The 21,600-nt window shown below is 39.0% G+C and overlaps 3 protein-coding genes and 1 pseudogene across 3 annotated transcripts; 3 read left to right on the plus strand and 1 right to left on the minus strand.

Moving 5' to 3' along the window:
• Nucleotides 1–1,357: 1,357 nt before the first annotated feature.
• On the minus strand, nucleotides 1,358–3,050 carry LOC130072116 (claudin-like protein ZF-A89; annotated as a pseudogene).
• Nucleotides 3,051–4,461: 1,411 nt separating this feature from the next.
• Nucleotides 4,462–5,270, plus strand: LOC130072125 (claudin-like protein ZF-A89). The gene has a single exon (XM_056237076.1). The coding sequence runs from the start codon at nucleotides 4,534–4,536 to the stop codon at nucleotides 5,158–5,160; it is 627 nt and encodes a 208-aa protein (XP_056093051.1). The 5' UTR covers nucleotides 4,462–4,533; the 3' UTR covers nucleotides 5,161–5,270.
• Nucleotides 5,271–7,403: 2,133 nt separating this feature from the next.
• Nucleotides 7,404–18,220, plus strand: LOC130072117 (uncharacterized). The gene is made up of 4 exons (XM_056237064.1): nucleotides 7,404–7,895; nucleotides 9,939–10,449; nucleotides 12,274–12,308; nucleotides 16,842–18,220. Exons 1-4 carry the CDS (start codon nucleotides 7,425–7,427, stop codon nucleotides 17,478–17,480), a joined length of 1,656 nt encoding a protein of 551 aa, XP_056093039.1. The 5' UTR covers nucleotides 7,404–7,424; the 3' UTR covers nucleotides 17,481–18,220.
• A 1,036-nt stretch (nucleotides 18,221–19,256) lies between these two features.
• cldn30 (claudin 30) lies at nucleotides 19,257–20,680 on the plus strand. The gene has a single exon (XM_056237108.1). The coding sequence runs from the start codon at nucleotides 19,598–19,600 to the stop codon at nucleotides 20,462–20,464; it is 867 nt and encodes a 288-aa protein (XP_056093083.1). The 5' UTR covers nucleotides 19,257–19,597; the 3' UTR covers nucleotides 20,465–20,680.
• Nucleotides 20,681–21,600: the final 920 nt, after the last annotated feature.

Consider the following 21,600-nt stretch of genomic DNA (forward strand, 5'->3'; position numbering starts at 1 on the left):
CATGTTCAAGAAACCAATTTGAAATGATTAGAGCTTTGTGACATGGTGGAAGTAGCCATCAGAGGATGGGTACATGGTGGCCATAAAGGGATGGACATGGTCAGAAACAATGCTCAGGTAGGCCGTGGCATTTAAACGATGCCCAATTGGCACTAAGGGGCCTAAAGTGTGCCAGGAAAACATCCCCCACACCATTACACCACCACCACCAGCCTGCACAGTGGTAACAAGGCATGATGGTTCCATGTTCTCATTCTGTTTACGCCAAATTCTGACTCTAACATCTGAATGTCTCAACAGAAATCGAGACTCATCAGACCAGGCAACATTTTTCCAGTCTTCAACTGTTCAATTTTGGTGAGCTCTTGCAAATTGTAGCCTCTTTTTCCTATTTGTAGTGGAGATGAGTGGTACCCGGTGGAGTCTTCTGCTGTTGTAGCCCATCCGCCTCAAGGTTGTGCGTGTTGTGGCTTCACAAATGCTTTGCTGCATACCTCGGTTGTAACGAGTGGTTATTTCAGTCACTGTTGCCCTTCTATCAGCTCGAACCAGTCTGGCCATTCTCCTCTGACCTCTGGCATCAACAAGGCATTTCCGCCCACAGAACTGCCGCTCACTGGATGTTTTTTTCTTTTTCGGACCATTCTCTGTAAACCCTAGAGATGGTTGTGCGTGAAAATCCCAGTAGATTAGCAGTTTCTGAAATGCTCAGACCAGCCCTTCTGGCACCAACAATCATGCCACGTTCAAAGTCACTCAAATCAACTTTCTTCCCCATACTGATGCTCGGTTTGAACTGCAGGAGATTGTCTTGACCATGTCTACATGCCTAAATGCACTGAGTTGCCGCCATGTGATTGGCTGCTTAGAAATTAAGTGTTAACGAGCAGTTGGACAGCTGTACCTAATAAAGTGGCCGGTGAGTGTATATATATATATATAAAGAAGAAATAATGCCAAAATCTCTAGACAGTCAGTCACCAAGCTCTGCACCCCACACATAATTTATCAAAATGGCAGAAATTGAAAATGTGTTCATCAGAGAAGAAAATGTTAATATGTGTAAATTTATAATTTTTGTATGAATTGCATTTCTTAGGCCCAGAGACAAAAGAGAGCGTCACTTGACCATTTGAGTATAAAGCTTTTATTTTTGACGTCATTTTACTTTGTGCAATTAGACCTTTGTACATTTTTTATATAGCCTATATAGGTCTATTAAAACTAAACATCCATACAAACATAAAACATTGGATAATTAGTCCATACTGTCAAAAGTGTAACCTTATATGTTCATTATAGAAAACCTTGAGTAGGCTACACAATCAGACAAAAGTTCTGATCTTTTAAATATTCTTCATTCAATTTCTTTTTCCGAGTCGTTTGATTTCGGTGCGGGATTTTTGGCGACGAATGCTCGTTCGTGTTTCGGCGGATGTTGTGTTAGTTAATCAGCCGAGACAGCGATCACACAGCCTAGCAGGTACTGAACTTTATTGAACACTCTCAGAGTACAAACCCCAGGGGGCGTCGGGCGTGGCTCACTCAGTAGCGATCTCACCCATCTGATATCACTACATCTCCCCTTTCCCAAACAATGAACTTGGCGAACCCAAGAATATTACTGTTACTGTTTACTGTTCTGATTTTGTCTTGCTTTATTTTTTTCTTTACAATACTTTTCCTCAATTTTATTACAATAACATTGTGTTCACCTCTTTTTTTTCTTTTTCTTTTTTTTTGCAGGTACATAACTGAACTTTATTGAACACTCGCAGAGTACAAACCCCCTGCTTGAGGGCGTGGCTCACTCAGTAGCGATCTCACCCTGATATCACTACAGCGGACACTGACAGCAGAGTATCGCGCCCCCGGTGAGCAGCAGCCCTGCGGAACACCAGCCCGTGTAAAGCGACGCCCCGAACTCCCGTCTCTGCGTGCCCGAAAGATACAGATTGTAGAAATCCCGGATGAAGATGTTCGCCGACCAGCAGACAGCAGGTGTGAGACACAGCAGTCCAGGCGAATATGAAAAACACCCCCGCAGATATGACAAGGGCTGCTCTCGCGGTTTTGTTCTTGATACATTTCCCTCCTGCAACCGCCCAAGGGGGGTAATCCATCAGCCGGAAGTTGAAGCTGCCTCCGGGGGCCGCCATTGTAGCTGGCTATCACCTGCTGTTAGCATCCCATTGACTCCCATTCATTTTGGCGTCACTTTGACAGCGAATAACCTTACATTTGAGGCGTCCAAAGACTCCATTTGTCCATTATTTATTTCTAAAGAAACACGACAATGTATAAAAGGCTCCATTACTTTGTATCTTACGTTATGGCCCCATAAAAATAGGCTAACGATTGCGTCATAACCACGGGACGCTCTGTCGCACAGTAGAGAAATTACCGTAGGCTATAGACAGAAGTAGAAGCTCGTAGGCAATCGTTTACTGTCTATGAGGCAATCGGGTGGACATGGAGGCATAAAGTCAAGGGAGAAGCCCATAGATAGAGAGTTCATAAAAGCAACGGGACAAAATATTTCAACAACAGATTTGTTTCAGATTTCAATTCAGATTTGTCCCGGCACAGCTACTAGAAGGTCAGAACGGTTGCTCACGTGACATCTACGTCGTCAAGCTCAGTTTGAGCCTGCGCAGAACGCTTGGCTATCAGGAAGTGAGTGCCCATGTTGGGCTTCAACTCTCTCCGTTGAAATCAACGGGGTCGCTGTGTCCATTTCTTTTACTGTCTATGCAACCGCCAGGAGAAGGCCGACGACAAAGAGCAAGATAGAGATGACGAGTAAAGCGCACGCGGCTTTGATATGCACAGGCAGCGCGAACATTGAATCATACACTTTGCACTGCATGTGCCCCGAGCTCTGAATCACACAACTCACCCACAGTCCCCAAATGACCAGAGCCATAATGATGTTACTGCCAAAGAAGACTGTAGAATTCCACATCGGTAGGGTGCAGGTTATGATAGACCCCAGAAACCCAACAAAAGACAGGGCAAAATCCTAACATCTGCAGCCTAAAAGATGCCATGCTCCTCTTGTATAGTCACCCCTTTACTGACTTTACTGCATTTACATGCAGCTCCTTCCCACATGGGTGGGATTTGAACAAACGACATGGTCTTTGGAAGCAAAAAAGGGTGGTCTCAAGTTTTTTTTTCTGGCTGGCTTATTTAGTTTATTTATTTTACTTATTTGATTAACTATTTGGGTCACTTTTGGTCATATGGACTTTCTTGAAACACTTCACATCCTTTGATGTGTTTATGGTGCAATGGAAATTTTAAATTAAAGTGTCTTAAAGTATTATTTTCACACTCTAGCCTGACATGAATGAATGCGGTCTCTGCAAAATTGTAAAGAAACATTCAGCTTGGAGGAATGCTTTCACAGTATCAACTAACACTAAATTAAGGCAATGGGCATTGCAATGTACATAAAATGCCTGCTTTGCCACCTCCTTAATACGAGACTGAACGCCAGAGTGCTTGCCACTCATTACAGAGGCACCATCATAGGCTTGCCCAACCAGGTTACTCCTGTAATCCAAGCCATATCTTTCAAGGATATGGATTATTTTTTCTGTCAGTCCTGCAGCATCAAGGCGCTCTGCAGCTTCAAAATGTAAGAAGCTTTCCTTAACTGCTCCTCGGTAGTAGTGTCTTAGCACCAAAGAGATCTGTTCTTTTTTTTGGTATCTTCAGTTTCATCAGCCATAATGGCAAACACCTCACTTTCCTTGACTTCATTTATGATGGAGACATGTACCATTTCTGCCAATGTGTAAAAAAGCTTCCCTTGATGTCAGCATCAGCTGTCTCCCTGTGACCTCTCTGGGATATATTGTGGTTTGCAGTTAACAGCAAGACTTCTGCTACAGGTTTTATGCATGTACGATTTTCCTCCATTTGCTTTTTGTGCTCTTTATTTAAAATAGTCAATAAAGATGAATCAGTCTTTTTTCTTCTTTCAAATTCCAAGGACAAGAAAAATATTTTAATTTTATACTGTTTTCCCATCATTTACACCTAACGTTTGACTGAGGTTATTTAATAAACCTGAAAATAAGACTTTCACACTTATAATCAAGATATGTGTGATAGGTAGTTTACCTGGAGGTCCAATTAGGTCAGCGTAGTTAGTTGGTTCCTCTACATTCTCAAAGTCTGTCTCCTAAACTGTCTGAAAAAGAGCTAGAAAACAAAAATCAGTCTCAGTTTATTTTCATACCCTTCAAACAGTTTTTTATTAATGATTTCTATATCACTTGTTGTATTCAAACATATATCAATACAACAATGAGTGGAAGTATACCTTACATTTCTCTTAGCCTTGGCCAGCCCCCGGCGAGCCACCCCCAGCTCCGCCCCTGGTCTGAAAGCAATTAGGAAAGAGGAAAATCCTCACCAGCTGAATCAAATCACATTGTTTAGAAACCGCGCCTCTAAAAGCCACTATAAATAATTGTATCTTTCATTCGTGTGATAGACTCTGACTTTACACACAAGAACGTAATGGCATCTGCTGGGCTTCAGATTTTGGCCACTGCCCTCGCTGCTATCGGCTGGTTGGGAGAAATCATTATCTGCGCGCTTCCCATGTGGAAAGTGAGTGCGTTTATTGGCAACAACATCGTGACCGCACAGATCTTCTGGGAAGGCCTTTGGATGAACTGCGTGCAGCAGAGCACGGGTCAGATGCAGTGCAAAGTCTACGACTCCATGCTGGCGCTACCGCAAGATCTCCAGGCCGCTCGAGCTCTGGTTATCATCTCCATCCTCGTGACGTTCCTGGGAATTCTTCTGGCCGTCGCTGGAGGCAAGTGCACCAACTGCATTGAAGACCGGGACGCAAAGACCAAAGTTGGGATCGCGGCCGGGGTGTTCTTTCTGGTTGGTGGTGTTCTCTGCCTGATCCCGGTCTGCTGGTGCGCGCACACCGTCATCCGAGACTTCTACAACCCCATTGTGCCTGAGGCCCAGAAGCGGGAGCTGGGAGCGTCGCTGTTCATCGGATGGGGCGCGTCTGGTCTACTGCTCATTGGGGGCTCGCTTCTCTGTTGCCAGTGCCCAAAGAGTGAGGGTCGTGGATATTCCGTCAAGTACTCCGCTCCGAGTTCTGCTCCAGGGGCCTATGTGTAAAACTCAGACTTTATGGACTAATGACTCTCCTGTTTGTAAGGGAAGAGAGATGCACTTTTACTTTATTGTCTTGCATGCCAATTTTTAACTCAATAAATTATGTTTTTTTTTACACTGTCTAAATGACTCTATTTGTACAGCGCAACCTATGCGCATGCTCAATTGAGCTCGCGCAGGATTGCTCAGGATCACCAAAAAGAAACCCTTCTATCGCTGGTCTGCTGCTTTTATGCGTCGTTTATAATCGCGTACTTGCAAACTATTCTAAATCTTCAAGGAAAATATTTAATCTTTGTTCCTAAAAAAAGACTGAAAATATTCAGAAGTGTAATGGTGATGTTGAAATCATGCAACTTGAGTGGTTTATTTCTGCCGACTGTAATCAGTCTCAATTCATCATGTTTTTACATCTGAACTTTATCAAAGCGAGTAATCAAGTTGGTCACATTCATGGAAAGGTGGTCAGTGTGGTGTCAGCATATTGCGCTGAGTAGGCTATATCTTTTGTGGCAAACCACTGTTGCTGCCTTTGCACACAGCCTTTTACTTCTGCCAGTTGCATTTAGGCTTTAAAATTCATAAGTTGGTCATTTGTGAAGATTGTAGAATCCAGTATTCCTGTAATTGTTTATTTTATGAATTTAATAAAGAACTCTGTCTCGTATTCTGTCCAAACGGTCAGTGTAGGCCTAATTTTGTATCCATTCGATTTCCCTTTTTTTTAAACCTGTAATTGCAAAACGAAAAATGAACGTTTGTTGTATTTTTAAAACGCAAAGTTGAACACCAACATTTTAATTTGAACTGCACACACCAAATGCTGCGCAAAAAAAAAATATATATATATTGACGGATTTTCTGATTTTTGTTTGTCTTTAAACATTTTAAACTATTCACAAATTAATATGGAGAAAAAATGTCGATTTTACTGGTTTTATAAGGCCAAATTAGAACCTGGAAATGATATTTTTCCGGCAGTGCTAAATGTGAAGAGCCATGTCTCTGGAACCACAGCCTACAGAAAGGTGATTTATCGGTGAGTTAAAGCTAGGCTAATGATAATAAAGTGTCTGAAAAATAACGAGGCATTTTAATAGTTTATTAATAAACTATTGTTTTTTAAATCAGTGTCGGTTAAAAACATATCTCCATCTCCGCTGTAAGGCGGATGCACCTTTAGAGAGAAATGCACCTTTCATACGGATTACATAATCAGAAGGTAGCCTATTAGCTTTCGATTCGAATTTGTTCGTTTTAAAGTGGACATTTCAAGCTTAGCCTACAGTATGGCTACATAGGCAATTGTTTCAGTTCTCGCACCCCAGCGGCTTATTTTACAAAAGCACAACATTTTCTCGTTATTGTGAGTTAAGTTTACACAAATAAAAGTAGTTGCGAATAATGTATTATTATTTTCTGTATGACCAGAAATGATAAAGTAGCCTATTTTAAGTTGTTTCCACTGTTGATAGGAAAATGCAAGTGTTCGCGCCAGCGCCTCCCTGCCATGCGCGCTCCACACTCTGCACAAACACTTGGATATGCGTCAAAATCTTGTGGTTTTTTTTTGTGATAATCTTAGCCCTGAATTATTGTTGTCTAACCTGTATGAATACCATTTGACGAATTGCTTTGTTCCTTTTTTGGATAAAAGCGTCTTCTAAATATGTAGCCTATAAATGTTATAATAATGATGATTATTATTAGGCCTATTATTATTTGCGTACAAGGACCCAAACATACCACGTCTTCTAAGTCAGGTGACTGTAAATGGGTAAAAACTGTTTCCATTGCAGTTTTGCGAAATATTCCTTTTTCGAATTGCCTGAAAAACCACCTCACGTGAGCGTGAAAACTTTTTTGCGATAAACGAGAGTTTTTGCGAAATTGACGTGTTTCCATTGTGCATATTTTCAATGCGCAATTTCAATTTGCCAAATTTGAAGGGTAATGGAAACGCGGCTAGTGATGATAGTTTTGCAGTCCGAACGTAATCGTTTAGCGATCGAGGTCTAGAAATTATTATAAATAAAATAATAGGTCGCAATTACGATCGGGGTGGCCAGTGGGTGGCCGTGATTATTTCCATGGCAGCCACCCCCAGCTCCGCCCCTGGTCTGAAAGCAATTAGGAAAGACGGAAAATCCTCACCAGCTGAGTCAAATCACATTGTTTAGAAACCGCGCCTCTAAAAGCCACTATAAATAATTGTAGCTTTCTTTCGTGTGATAGACTTTCTCTGATACTTTACACACAAGAAAGTAATGGCATCTGCTGGGCTTCAGATTTTGGCCACTGCCCTCGCTGTTATCGGCTGGTTGGGAGAAATCATTATCTGCGCGCTCCCCATGTGGAAGGTGAGTGCGTTTATTGGCAACAACATCGTGACCGCACAGATCTTCTGGGAAGGCCTTTGGATGAACTGCGTGCAGCAGAGCACGGGTCAGATGCAGTGCAAAGTCTACGACTCCATGCTGGCGCTACCGCAAGATCTCCAGGCCGCTCGAGCTCTGGTTATCATCTCCATCCTCGTGACGTTCCTGGGAATTCTTCTGGCCGTCGCTGGAGGCAAGTGCACCAACTGCATTGAAGACCGGGACGCAAAGACCAAAGTTGGGATCGCGGCCGGGGTTTTCTTTCTGGTTGGTGGTGTTCTCTGCCTTATCCCGGTCTGCTGGTGCGCGCACACCGTCATCCGAGACTTCTACAACCCCATTGTGCCTGAGGCCCAGAAGCGGGAGCTGGGAGCGTCGCTGTTCATCGGATGGGGCGCGTCTGGTCTACTGCTCATTGGGGGCTCGCTTCTCTGTTCCCAGTGCCCAAAGAGTGAGGGTCGTGGATATTCCGTCAAGTACTCCGCTCCGAGTTCTGCTCCAGGGGCCTATGTGTAAAACTCAGACTTTATGGACTAATGACTCTCCTGTTTGTAAGGGAAGAGAGATGCACTTTTACTTTATTGTCTTGCGTGCCAATTTTTAACTCAATAAATTATGTTTTTTTTTACACTGTCTAAATGACTCAATTTGTACAGCGCAACCTATGCGCATGCTCAATTGAGCTCGCGCAGGATTGCTCAGGATCACCAAAAAGAAACCCTTCTATCGCTGGTCTGCTGCTTTTATGGCGTCGTTTATAATCGCGTACTTGCAAACTATTCTAAATTAATCTTTAAGGAAAATATGTAATCTTTGTTCCCAAATAAAGACTGAAAATATTCAGAAGTGTAATGATGTTGAAATCATGCAACTTGAGTGGTTTATTTGCTCTATTTCTGACGACTGTACTCAGTCTCAATTCATAATGTTTTTACATCTGTGAAGTTTATCAAAGCGAGGAATCAACTTTAGTTGGTCACATGCTACTGCATGGAAAGGTGGTCAGTGTGGTGTCAGCATATTGTGCTGAGTACATCTTTTGTGGCAAGACACTGTTGCTGCCTTTGCACACAGTTAGCCTTTTTCTGCTAGTTCCATGTAGGCTTTAAAATTCATAAAAGTTGTAATTTGTGAAGATTATCATGGTGAACAAAACGTGTAAGAATCATAAACGTTGGTCACAGAGCTTATTTTCTGCGATAATCCAAAAGCCAGTGAAAATTCTTCTGGGTTTTTGTCGAGAGATCCAGGGTGATGCTAACTTCCGGGTTGGCCTACAAAAAAAGTCATTGCAGCACTCTATAATGATTGTGGTCTGTTCATAAACCCACTGTAAAAAAATGATCAATAAGTTATGACAACATTTGTTTTTACACTGCTTTTACTCAAAAGAAGTTACGCAATTTTCAACTTTAAGAGGTTTTACCAGATTCAACTAATTTTTGAATCAATTTAAGTTGTACTTTTTAATTTGAGGCAGCAATTTTTTTTCACTTCAGAAAACTTAGAAAGTATAAGAGTTGTATATACTTACATGGAGCTTTTTTTGTTGTCATTTTTAGGCATAGTCTTGTTAAAGGGATAGTTCACCCAAAAATGAAAATTAGCCCATGATTTACTCACCCTCAACTCATCAGGTGTAGAAGACATTCTTCTTTCAGACGAATACAATCGGAGTGATGTTTAAAAAAAGTCCTGGCTCTTCCAAGCCTTATAATGGCAGTGAATGGCTGTATATTTTTTGAAGTCCATAAAGTGCATCCATCCATGATAAAAGTGCTCCACACGCCTCTGGGTAATAAAAGCCGTCTGAAGTGAAGCAATGCGTTCGTGTAAGAAAAATATCCATATTTAAAACTTTAACGACTACAATAACTAGCTTCCGGCAGACGGCCGTATGCAAGTCGACTTCTGCCAAAAGAGTAACCCACAACGACAACGACAACGAACTATCCCTTTAAGTGTTGTTTTATGGAAACAATACATAAAAAAATAAACAGCATCAGGTTTGGAATGATATTATAGGGTGAGAAAATAAAGACGGAATGTAAATTTTTGGTTGAAATATATCATTAATAAAAACAGTCAGTGATTGCAGTGTTTTGAGTTAAGGACAGCCACTGCTTAGTTTAATTGTGTACTTCTTCCATGAATGTGGACTGAGTAAAAGAATCAAGTCGAGCAGGAAACTCGATACAGGTTTCCTCCCCTTGCTTTGCTTTCTCTTTGTTCAAATATACCAATACCTACGGCACAAGGAAGAGCATTCATTTTGTCAATAGTCGCTTGCTCTCACAACTACGGCGCTTTCCTTCTTTTCATTGCACATGAATTGCCTGTGTTCCGTACAAGATGAGGAGTCGACAGATCTTGGCTGTATGTCTGGCTGTGTTAGGCCTATGTGGTACTATCCTAGTGTGTGCATTGCCTATGTGGAAAGTGACGGCCTTCGTGGGAGCAAACATCGTGACAGCACAGGTTTTCTGGGAAGGCTTGTGGATGGTCTGCGTCCTGCAGAGCACCGGTCACATGCAGTGCAAAGCGTTTGACTCCGTCCTGGCTCTGACTCAAGATCTCCAGGCAGCTCGAGCTTTGATTTGTGCCTCCATCGCTGTCAGTGTGGTTGCCATTGGACTGTCGGTTGTTGGGGCCAATTGCACAACCTTTTACAGAGAAGAGCGGCTTAAAAAGACCAACATTGGAATAGCAGCTGGTGCTGTCTATATAGTTGCAGGTGTAACCTGCCTTGTTGCTGTCAGCTGGTCGGCGTATGTCACTATTGTGGACTTCTATAATCCTCAAGCAATAGCAGGGAGAAAAGGAGAGCTGGGAGCTTCCATCTATGTCGGATGGGTGGCCGGTGTTCTGCTGATTGTAGGTGGAGGGCTGCTCATCAGCACATACTCCAACAGATGTTGACCAGATGTGCGTAATAAGCCTTAAGTTACTTATGTGACATGACTCTCTTTCCTGGAAGATGAAAAGTCTCACTGGCTCTATTCAGAGCTGCCAAGATATAAGGACTGTTATATGTTTGTTGGGGGGGGGGGGGTGTATCACCCTTAAAGAACATCTGACTGTCTGTACAAATGAATAATATAATAACTTTATTATATTTGTCATAATCCTAAAAAGTAAATTATAGCTATTCATTTGCAAATGTGAAAATGCAAATGAAAGAAGATTTCAAGATTTGTTTAACTGCCATTGTCTTAAATCTGTTTTATGTCTGTATATTTACAGTGTTCCGTTTTTTGTTCAGAGATGTTTATAGTTATAAAGCGACAATGTTTTCAGTTTTCTATATCTACCTTTTTTATTTCAAGATATTACCATAAGTAACCAACTAGTGTTATAATATTTGATCTTAATTCATATAAACGTGACCAGAAAAGTGAAAATGTTAAGTAAATAATTAAAATGAATGTGATTTTTGAGCTCTTTTCATGTGGCCTACAATATTTTAATTTGTGATCTACTTTGCTGATGCAGAGACCACAAAGAGAATACAAACTAATTAAAAAATATGTATTTTTGAAACAGGTTTAACTGAATAATTATTCCAAATAATATTTAGGAGATTATTGGATAGAATACTTAAAATAATATTTGGCTAAGTATAGAAAATCAAAAGATGACATCCTATGAAGGTGGGTAAAACTCACTGGCTGTAATACAATATTATCCAATAAACTGAGCTGATTATATATTTTGTGGTAAGACATATACCATAAGCTTGGCTTCACATAAGTTATTTGCATGAACACACACACACACACACACACACACACACACACACACACACACACACACACACACACACACACACACACAGGACAGAGATAGACACATGTCTTAATACCACCTATGTCTTACATCATATACACCAAATGTATCATATTTTAAACATAATAATAATAATAATAATAATAATAATAATTTAAAAAAGCTTTTACTGGGTCCTCAAAGCTCTTTACATGGAAGGGGGAATCTCCTCAACCACCACCAATGTGCAGCATCCACCTGGATGATGCAACGGCAGCCATTTTGCGCCAAAACGCACACCACACAGCTTACTGGTGGAGAGGAGACAGTGATGAAGCCAATCAGTATATGGGGATGATTATGAGGCCATGATGGACAGAGGACAAGGGGCAAATTTATATTGGGATATTTTATGACCACAGAGAGTCAGGACCTCGGTTTAACGTCTCATCCAAAGGACGGAAAGACTTCCAGTTAAATACATTTAATTTCAGCAAAGTTTAATGTTTGCAGTTTATTAACTTGTGTGCAAACCCCTTAATAATAATAATAATAATAATAATAATAAAAACGTTTGTTTGAGATTGAACAAAGAACCAAACAAATGCAAATTAAAAGTAAAAATTATTAATTCATACTCATTCATATTAAAAATGAAATCTTGTTAAAAAAAAAGGTGTATAAGAAAAATATAAAAATATGCGTATGATTATTATTTTATGGTTATTTCTATGACTAATCCTTTCAAACATTATTCTTGTATTGATCCATTTATGCTTTTTGCCTATTGTATATTTTAATATCAAATATAGGCCCTACTCATAGTTATACTCGTGTTCTATTCAGACCAGACATTTAGTTTACTTTTATATTTTATTATTTTGTGGTCTAGACATAGGCTATTTCTTTTTTTCCATTTTCTGCTCAGTGTGTTTAGTGGTATCCTGTCTAATATGTGTTGTATCTTGTTTAGTTTCACATGGAATGGTTATTTTACTTGGAATTAAGGTACAGCTGTAATTTGCATAAGCCTAAGATCTAGACATTATGAAAACGTATTTGGCCATTTCTGCTTCTAGGGCTGGTTAAATTAGACGGGGGCAGCTGAATGGGTAAAAAGCGCAAAGTCTCGAAACGCGTCTTTTAAAATCTGACCTTATTTTAACGTGAGTGCCGCATTTTCAGAACGTCATGTCATGCACGAGATGCTGCAAAAAACGCGAGACTCAAGCTCAACGGTCAAACATTGAAAAATAAAGTAGTGCAGTGGAATGGAAAAACGTGATTGTCCGGTACAGGATGAGAGCTTATTAATTACAAAACCATAATTTATTTTTGCTAATTATTACTTTCTTTCCGTTAGTTTTTCAGTAGCGTAACTGTTGTTAGTTTCGTTTAGTTGTGGTTGTTCATTTTTGTTGAGATTTCTATTTTATTTCAGTTTACAAAAATGTTTTTTTTTTTTTTTACATTTAGTCTTTCAGTTTTCGTTTACGAAAATAACCTTGGTGCTGAAACAGTAATCTTTCTCTGAGCTTAAACTCTTGAAGGTGGATGCAGAAACAGTATTCTTTTTGCAAACATAGTGTTAAAACAAACGGTCACATGTTGGTTTGAGGTGCTATAAAAATGCATAATCATGTAAAGTTTCACATTTCTGCTTTTAAAAATTGGTCTTGTTCACTTCCATCGCAAGTGCCTCAACATAACATAACTCTTTGCTTATTTTAGGCTTATGTCTTACATTAAAGGATGCCAAGACGAAATGAAATATTTCATTTGAAATATTATCAAAATTGTTTAGAATTGATCCATTTGTTTTAACTGAGGAAGTGATGTAATTTGGCCTATAAAAACCTTGCAATCCCATTATAAAACCTTATAACCCAGATAGCATGTAATCATTGAAACAATGTTGACTCAGTGTTGATGCGTCAACGCTAATTGCATTGAATTAACGTTACAAAGTAATGTTGCTTTAGCATCACTCTTGCACCCTCAGTTAATGTTGAAATAATGTTGGGAATTCAACCAAAAATCAATGGTAATAGTATTGATTCAACATTACAAAGTGATATTTTATCAACATCACTTTTGCACCCTCAGTTAATGTTGAAACTATGTTGAACAAAAAAAATCAATGGTAATATTGTTGAATCAACGTTATACTATGATTGATTCTATATCACTGATGCTGAATCAATATTGAAATTAACAAAAATAATCAATGGTAATATTGTTGAACCAACGTTATACTATGATTGATTCTATATCACTGATGCTGAATCAATATTGAAATTAACAAAAATAATCAATGGTAATATTGTTGAATCAACGTTATACTATGATTGATTCTATATCACTGATGCTGAATCAATATTGAAATTAACAAAAATAATCAATGGTAATATGGTTTGATCAATGTTACAATTTGATGTTGATTCTAAATACATTTTGTTGAAAGACTGAAAAGGAATGTCAAACAATGTTGCCATCTGATGTACCAATTAATGTTGAAACAACATTAATATTTCAATCACACTTCAAAGGTGCGTCAACAAATTCCTGACCATTTCAAAATTTGTCGAAAACCTTTTCAAATATAAATGACACCTTTCCAGCAGTTGAGTCAATTTATTTTATTCAATCAATCAATGACAACAAATATATTAAAATATCATTTGTTTTAAAGAAAGGGGGAGAAATAGGACAAATGCATTTCAACCTTTAAAAATAAAATTGGCTTCAGAAGTCTGATGTCATCATAAGGTCCAGCGGTTCAGGTTTTTAAAAATCTGTCTTGCATCATCAGATTCTGCCTCTTTTCCTTTGAGTTCTCTGGAATCTGAAAAAGAAAGCATGATGTTACTCAAGAACGAATCAATTCAGTTGTCATCCATACAGTCACATTCAATAATGTTAATATACTAAACACAATATGATTCACTTTTTTTTTTAAAGTCACTGAAAACAAAATATTCTAACTACGATTATAGTATCGTAGAAAATTTTGTTTATTTATTTCTATGCTTTAATATCAAAAGAAAACACTAGCAGGGGTGTCGGATTTTATCTCCAGCCCTAATTAAACACACCTGAGGCAGTTAATCAAGGTCATCAGATCAATGAACACTCCCAGGTGCTGGAGCTAAACTCTTCATGAAGAGGAACAAACACTTCTGAGCTATAGCCATTAAATATCTCAGTTCATTTTCTGTGAAACTACAGCATTCAAATAACACTCTTATCTTGTAGAATAAAAAAAATCTTAGTTTTTTTCAATGAAAATTTCTTTAAAGAGATAGTTCAGCCCGAAATGAAAATTCTGTAATCATTTACTCACCCTCAAGTTGTTCACCCTCAACCTGTATGAGTTTCTTTCTTCTTTTGAACACAAAATAAGATATTTTAAAGAATGTCGGTAACCAGAAAGTTGACGGTGGCCATTGATTTCCATAGTAGGAAATAATTACCATGGAAGTCAATGGCTAACATCAACTGTCTGGTTACCGACATTATTCACTCTATCTTCTTTTGTGTGCAGCAGAAGAAAGACATTCATACAGGTTTGGAACAACTTGAGGGTAAATAAATGACATAATTTTAATTTCAGGCTGAACTATCTCTTTAAAGCTGCAGATTCACCTTATGTAGACCCTAATCTCTTTAAATATCACAAAATAGCCATGTCAGTCAGTTTCTTAATAAGCACTAGATGTTTTTTTGTTATTGTGTTTCAGTGGAAACAAGCTAAACTGAATGGAAATCAGTTATTTCTCAAATTTAATACAGATTCAGAAATATGAATGATTACCTGATTAAGCAGTGATAAGATACAGGATATCATCAAGTCCCAGGTCAGGTGATTATGCTGTCGACAACAACTCAATGTATGATCAATGTCAGCATTATCAGGAGGGTGCTTTTTTAATTGTCCATCTTCATCTGCCTTCACTCCTACTAAAGGAGCAATGTGTTCTGCATGCAAGCACTGACCGATACAAGACATGGGCTATGTTAACATTCTTGCTCATGTTCATGTCTCTTGCACCTTAAGAAATCTGTTAAATGACAACTTTATTCAGGAAATTCCTAATAAACTTTACGAAAGCAAGATGCATTTTTTAAGAATGTAGAAAAATAGATGCTTTATTCAAACACTTTAATAACTTTGTAATCTAATTGCAGTGAGTAACAACACAAATCAAATGCAAATAAGCATGCAAAACAAAGGAACAGAGAAATAAGGTAGATGCACCATTGTTTGAAACTGTGCTAGAGAAGTCATGTAAGTATGTCAGGTGATTCAACAAACAAGACTTCTGTATAGGATGCACCTGTTTTCTCTCTAATGAGGAAGCATTAGACTATTGAAAAGTGCACATGCAAAGACAAAATGGGCGTTTACCAATCAGTGGCCAATTTCAAACTACAATACAGGTAAATGTTTTTCAACCATTTTTCAACAGACTTGCTAAAATCATGAAGGCCCACCCCTAAACCAAGCCCACAGTGGATTACAGCAAATCGGGTAAAGCGGTTGAAAATGCCCATTGTGGTTTGAAACCGCCCCACTGATCGAGAAACACCCACTAGTGTTCTGCAGAGATACGCCTGAATGATCATGTGCTCATCAATTACAAATCACTGTTAGTTCAATGTCACTGTCTCCACCCATGTGTGTTGTTGGCTTTCATCAAAATTTCAATGCTGATCCAGCACACTTTAAACATTGAAATGTCAATCTCAACCAAAATGATGGTTTAGATCAAAACTCAACATTGTATCAATGTCACCATGCTATCTGGGAAACGACCCTAAAGAATGGAATACAGTAAACTACAGATTTTCCCCTCGATTTGCAGTCTGGACTCAAGGCAAGTTGGCGAAAGTCAGAACCAGTCTGCAGATTATGTCCAGTTAGAGTTGACTGAATCCACAGAAAATCACATACAGTATATAAGAAAACACTTTTATAAACTTTTGAGTTGATTTTAGAAAACTTTTTTTTTCTTTTTTTTTCAAAGCTCATGTTTCAGTTTGTTGTTTATGAAATGACTAGGAAAGTCTAGTAGTGACACTAGGCCACTGTATGATACGCATTTTTTCTTTTATACCATTTTCAAAGTCAGTAAATGGTGCCTTGAGTTTTCAAATCTGTAGGCCTAATAGTTTTTTTTTGTAAACAACCTTTAGCCAACTATAATTTACACTTAAAGAGATGTTTCAGGTAATATGATAAAATATTCTCTTTTTATGTAGGCCAAACACAGGTTTCTAGACTTAAAAAAAAAAAAGGTAAAAAAATAAAATAAAAAAAAAATTCAGCATTTGATGTGGGTCCATTTGAACAAAACTGGTTTGACAGCTTTCTCTAAACAAATGCCATGACCAGTAGAAGGAAACCAGTCTAGCTGGAAAGACCTTAAGCCGTCCCCCAGACATAAGTGAGTGTTACATGCGACAATACAGAGACATATATCTAACGGCTGCTATAACACCAACTTCATCTTACATTCATTCCTTCAAAGCAAGAGGTAAAGAAACATGGTGTCCGCAGGACTTCAAATCTTGGGCATATGCCTGGCTATGATCGGCTTCTTGGGAAGCATCGTCATCTGTGGCTTGCCCAACTGGAAGGTGACAGCATTCATTGGAGCCAACATTGTGACCTCGCAGACCATCTGGGAAGGTTTATGGATGAACTGTGTGGTTCAGAGCACAGGACAGATGCAGTGTAAGGTCTATGATTCTCTGCTGGCACTTCCTCAAGATCTGCAGGGCGCCAGAGCCTTGGTGATCATCGCCATCATCGCTGGGGTGTTTGGAGTCCTCCTGTGCATCGTGGGAGGAAAGTGCACCAACTTCGTGGAAGACGAGGCGTCTAAAGCGAAGGTCGCCATTGCCAGCGGTGTTATTTTCATCATCGCTGGAATTCTTGTCCTCATTCCCGTCTGCTGGACTGCGAATACCATAATCAGGGACTTCTACAACCCTCTGTTGATGGACAGCCAGAGGAGGGAGCTCGGGGAATCGCTTTACATTGGCTGGGCTTCAGCCGGCTTGCTTTTCCTGGGTGGAGGTCTCCTCTGCAGCTCTTGCCCACCGAGTGAGGATGTTCCCAGTAATGTGAAGTATTCTCAAGCTAGGTCTGTGGACAGCAGCAAAGCTTATGTATAAAAAATGTGAGATCAACTAAACAAAAACTGTTGAAGAGGAACTCATTTACATACAAATTTCAAATGTAATTTCTTCAAATGAATGAAGCTTAATGAAGTATTGGAATGTCCATTGCCACAAAATATTAATGCATTATACGTGTTCATATTTTTTCATTGTATATTAATTCAAGAAATGCATGTGCAATGTTGCACAAAGTTTGGCTACTGAAACCATTAGGGTTATGCGCACAAAGGTAAAATTGATTTAAAAATGCAGTAAAACAGTAATATTGTGAAATATCATTACATTTTAAAATAACCGTTTTCTAAACTAAATCTATTTTATCAATTGAAAACCGATGATGTGTTCAATAGTTTTGTGGAAACCATGATACTTTTTTCAGCATTCTGTGATGAAAAGAATAGCATTTATTTCAAATGGATTTTTTTTTTTTGCAACAATGTGAAAGTCTTTACAGTCACTTTTGATCAATTTAATGCATCTTAATAAAAAAATTGTACTGATCCCAAACTTTTGAACAGTAGTGTAATAATATACTCAATATATTTTTTCATTTCATTATTCTATATTAAAATGTACATATCAAGCATGCTTTGTAGCTAATCTGTTCTTTATATGCAGTCATCAAACTACGTCATTATCCAGAAAGTTATTTTCATAGTTTTACATCATATTATAGTTGGTAACCATTATCCATATGACATGTAGCAATGTGTAATTAATAAAAAATATTACTGAATGCAAACATTGTGACTAAGTGTGTATTTCCCTAAACACAATATTAACTTTATAATATAAAGTTATTAAGTGTTATAGAATATCAAGCTAGTGATATAAAATATCACTTTATATATATTCAAAAATGATCAATAAATGTAAATAGTAAAGGTTTTGGTCAACATAAACATGTTCTGTTTATAAATGTATGCTTGAGTTTCTGATGTTTTTTGCAACAGGAAGAGACCGACCTCACATTTATTTCCATGTAATTTCCACAATATGCCACCGAGGTACAAGAAATGACTCAAAACTACTGTCAACTCTTAGGTATGATGACATCAAAATCTAAATGTAATGAGCGACCTTAGCATTCTCTTTGTTGTTGTTTTAAGACATCTAGGACAATTGTTTCCGAAAAACATATGTGACTCATCATGTCAAGTCATTTGACACTAAGCAAACAGGACTGAGCAGCAAGACTGTGAATATGGCAACAATCCTGTTTAGCATTCAAATAATATAACTTTATTTAACTTTTACAATTTATAAACTTACTTGTTAGTCCTTTAAATTAGTAACCACACTTGCCTTACATTTTATGTGCAATATAAATATGTAAATGGCAGTAAAGTAGTGAAATCATTCTTAAAGGTTATAGTTCAAAATTCTGTCATCATTTACTCATGTTGTTTCAAACTTATGTGACTGACATTCTTCTGAGGAACATATTTTGAGAAATGTATCAGTGTTTTTTTTTTTTGTCCATACAATGCAAGTGAATAGTCACAACATTCTTCAAAATATCTTCTATTTTCTATTATGTACCATGGAAGAAAGAAAGTCATTCAAGTTCAAAAGGACATGAGGGTAAATGATTGCAGAATTTTCATTTTTGGCTGAACTTTTAGTTTGACATGGTCTTTTTAACATAAAAAAATTATTATGGCATCAATTATGAACTTTTTATGGGATATAGGGGCGGCCTCGGTGGTCAGAAAAACCACAAAAAGCGTGAGATCGAAACTGCATCTGGATCCCTGTACACAAGTGACGCACGAACACCTGAGCCCTTTTCAGGAGTCCAATGCAAATTTCCATCTAAACAGTTGCCCATCTACCTCTTTTTACATGACCCGCCCATTGTCCAAGGAATCTGGTTAGTCTGGTAGCAAGCGGACTAATGGAGGCATGGTCTATTGGACTGCACACACCTCCTCAGTCATTCTCTTTCTTTTTAGCATACAAACTCCTCATCACTGTCACCAGAGTGAAAGCTGAGCTGCAGACAGGAATGAGTGAAGAAGGAAACAAGGCCTTCAAAAAGGCTTTAACCGGTGAGAGGAACGAAGAAGCCTCAGTATACCCGTGGACGTGTATCATTTAACCCCAGCGAGATGGCTTCCCTTGGCATGCACATGTTGGCGAGTGCCTTGGCCTTACTGGGATGGACGGGAGCCCTCCTGTCCTGCATCATGCCAATGTGGCGTGTGACAGCCTTCATTGGAACCACCATTGTCACTTCAGAGATCATGTGGGAGGGGATTTGGATGAGCTGCGTTATACAAAGCACGGGCCAAATGCAGTGCAAACCGTACGAGTCCACCCTCGCACTTGGCTCAGATCTGCAGGCCGCTCGGGCAATCACGGTGATGTCTGTCCTTTTAGGAGCAGTGGGCCTTGTTTTGGCCTTCATCGGAGGAAAGTGCACCATCTTCATGAACAGTTCCAAAAGATCCAAAGCCAGAGTTGCCACAGCGGCCGGCGTGACGTTGATCGTCGCCGGAATTCTCTGCATCATCCCTGTCTCCTGGTCGGCTGGCATTGTGGTTAAAGCGTTTTACGACCCGCTGTTGAACAATTCCCAGCGCAGGGAGATTGGCGCCGCCATTTATGTTGGTTGGGGTGCATCTGTTGTCCTCATGTTGAGTGGAGGAATGTTGTGCACCACTATCTGCAAAGACAAAACAGAGGATGACAGAGGTCCTTCAGTGAAGTACTTGATCGTGCGCTCTTCGCAGGCAGGGTCCAGCAGGGCAGGCTCGCACAGGATGCGGCCCATCTCCGTGAGGTCGCGGCAGAGTGCCACTCCATCTGTGAGGTCCCAATGGAGTCAGAAAGCTCCACTGAATCTGGACAGACCACTCTCCGCAGACTCCCACCAGAGCAGGCCATCAACTACAAAGTCCCAGCTTGCCAGAGCCGAATCAATGCCAGAGTCTGAGCAGGGCAGGGGCACCTGGACAGTCCCAGCTGATTGGTGATGGTATGGATCAAATGCTGCTGGGCCCCTCTGAACTTAGTTAGACATCTGAAAATGCTCCAAAGTCATACATTTGATTAAGGAGACACTGAAAGTGCAAGATCTGTGTTGACTGATGCACTTGCATGCACTTGGACAGTCATATACCTGCCGTAGCACTGTGAATTAGGGATTACTGGTCAAATGAAGAATTAAAATTATGAATTTAGTGGCTGAATATTGTTATGTAAAATTGATAATGATCACAGTTGCTTATTTAGATTTCTTTAAAGAATTTGAGGCACTTTAGGAAGTGCTGCTGATTGAGATGAAGATTTGCACTGTGGTTACACACAGACCTCAGCAGTCAAGATTATTATTGTTTTATAGTTCATTTTAATAGCTTTGATACATTTTGTCTTTAATGTGTATATTTGCACTAAATAATGTATAATCATGATTGTATGTGGTAAAATGTTTTCCCCTCATGTTATTTACATACATAATGTCATGAATAAAATGGCTGTCAGTAGTTAGTAGATTGTTCTCATTTGTAATGAAAAAAAAAAAAACACTGACGCAGCTTCAACGAACATATGGAAATTCTTCAGTTTCATTCAGCGTGTTTTAACCTACTAACTAAGAATCTAAAATGAACATATTTTTGGTTGAAACAAAGTCATATAAAAGCCCTGCTATGACCTTGGCCACACAGGTGGTCTTACGACGGACAATGGTTTGGTTCATATGTTACAAGAGAGGGAACACTCTCTTCATTGTTAGCTATTCTTGTGTCAGCTCAAGCCCTGAATGAAACGGCCAAACCGGTTCAACAGAAAGTGTCTGTTTTGAAAACGCTTTGCATGTTGTCAGGACACAGAGTGTTTAAAAAGACGGCGGAGTGTGCTATAGTGACGCTTACCATCTAAAAACAACAACCACAAATCTCAGTATTCTTCTGTTTAGCTTAAAACCTAAGTTGAATTAGCTGTTACAAGTTATAAAGTATAAAGTCAACACTTCCTGAATGCCTTCAAGTATGCCCTTAAAATATTTGTTTAGTCAAAACACTGTGATTTAAGACACTTCTACACTTTTCTAGAATGCAAGTTAACAAATAAACAGTGGAATTTTGTAATCTGTTTATTTGCTTACACA

The sequence above is a fragment of the Rhinichthys klamathensis genome, unplaced genomic scaffold (genome assembly GCF_029890125.1).
Source record: "Rhinichthys klamathensis goyatoka isolate OS25496 unplaced genomic scaffold, OSU_Roscu_1.1 h1tg000477l_1, whole genome shotgun sequence".
In the NCBI taxonomy this organism is placed as follows: Eukaryota; Metazoa; Chordata; class Actinopteri; order Cypriniformes; family Leuciscidae; genus Rhinichthys; species Rhinichthys klamathensis.

Bases quoted from the DNA above. Each gene is read 5' to 3' on its own strand.
- LOC130072125 (XM_056237076.1), top strand. From the start codon at position 4,534: ATGGCATCTGCTGGGCTTCAGATTTTGGCCACTGCCCTCGCTGCTATC.
- LOC130072117 (XM_056237064.1), top strand. From the start codon at position 7,425: ATGGCATCTGCTGGGCTTCAGATTTTGGCCACTGCCCTCGCTGTTATC. The intron at 10,450-12,273 runs GTTGACCAGATG...TATCTTGTTTAG, and splicing joins CAGCACATACTCCAACAGAT to TTTCACATGGAATGGTTATT. The intron at 12,309-16,841 runs GTACAGCTGTAA...AGCAAGAGGTAA, and splicing joins TTATTTTACTTGGAATTAAG to AGAAACATGGTGTCCGCAGG.
- cldn30 (XM_056237108.1), top strand. From the start codon at position 19,598: ATGGCTTCCCTTGGCATGCACATGTTGGCGAGTGCCTTGGCCTTACTG.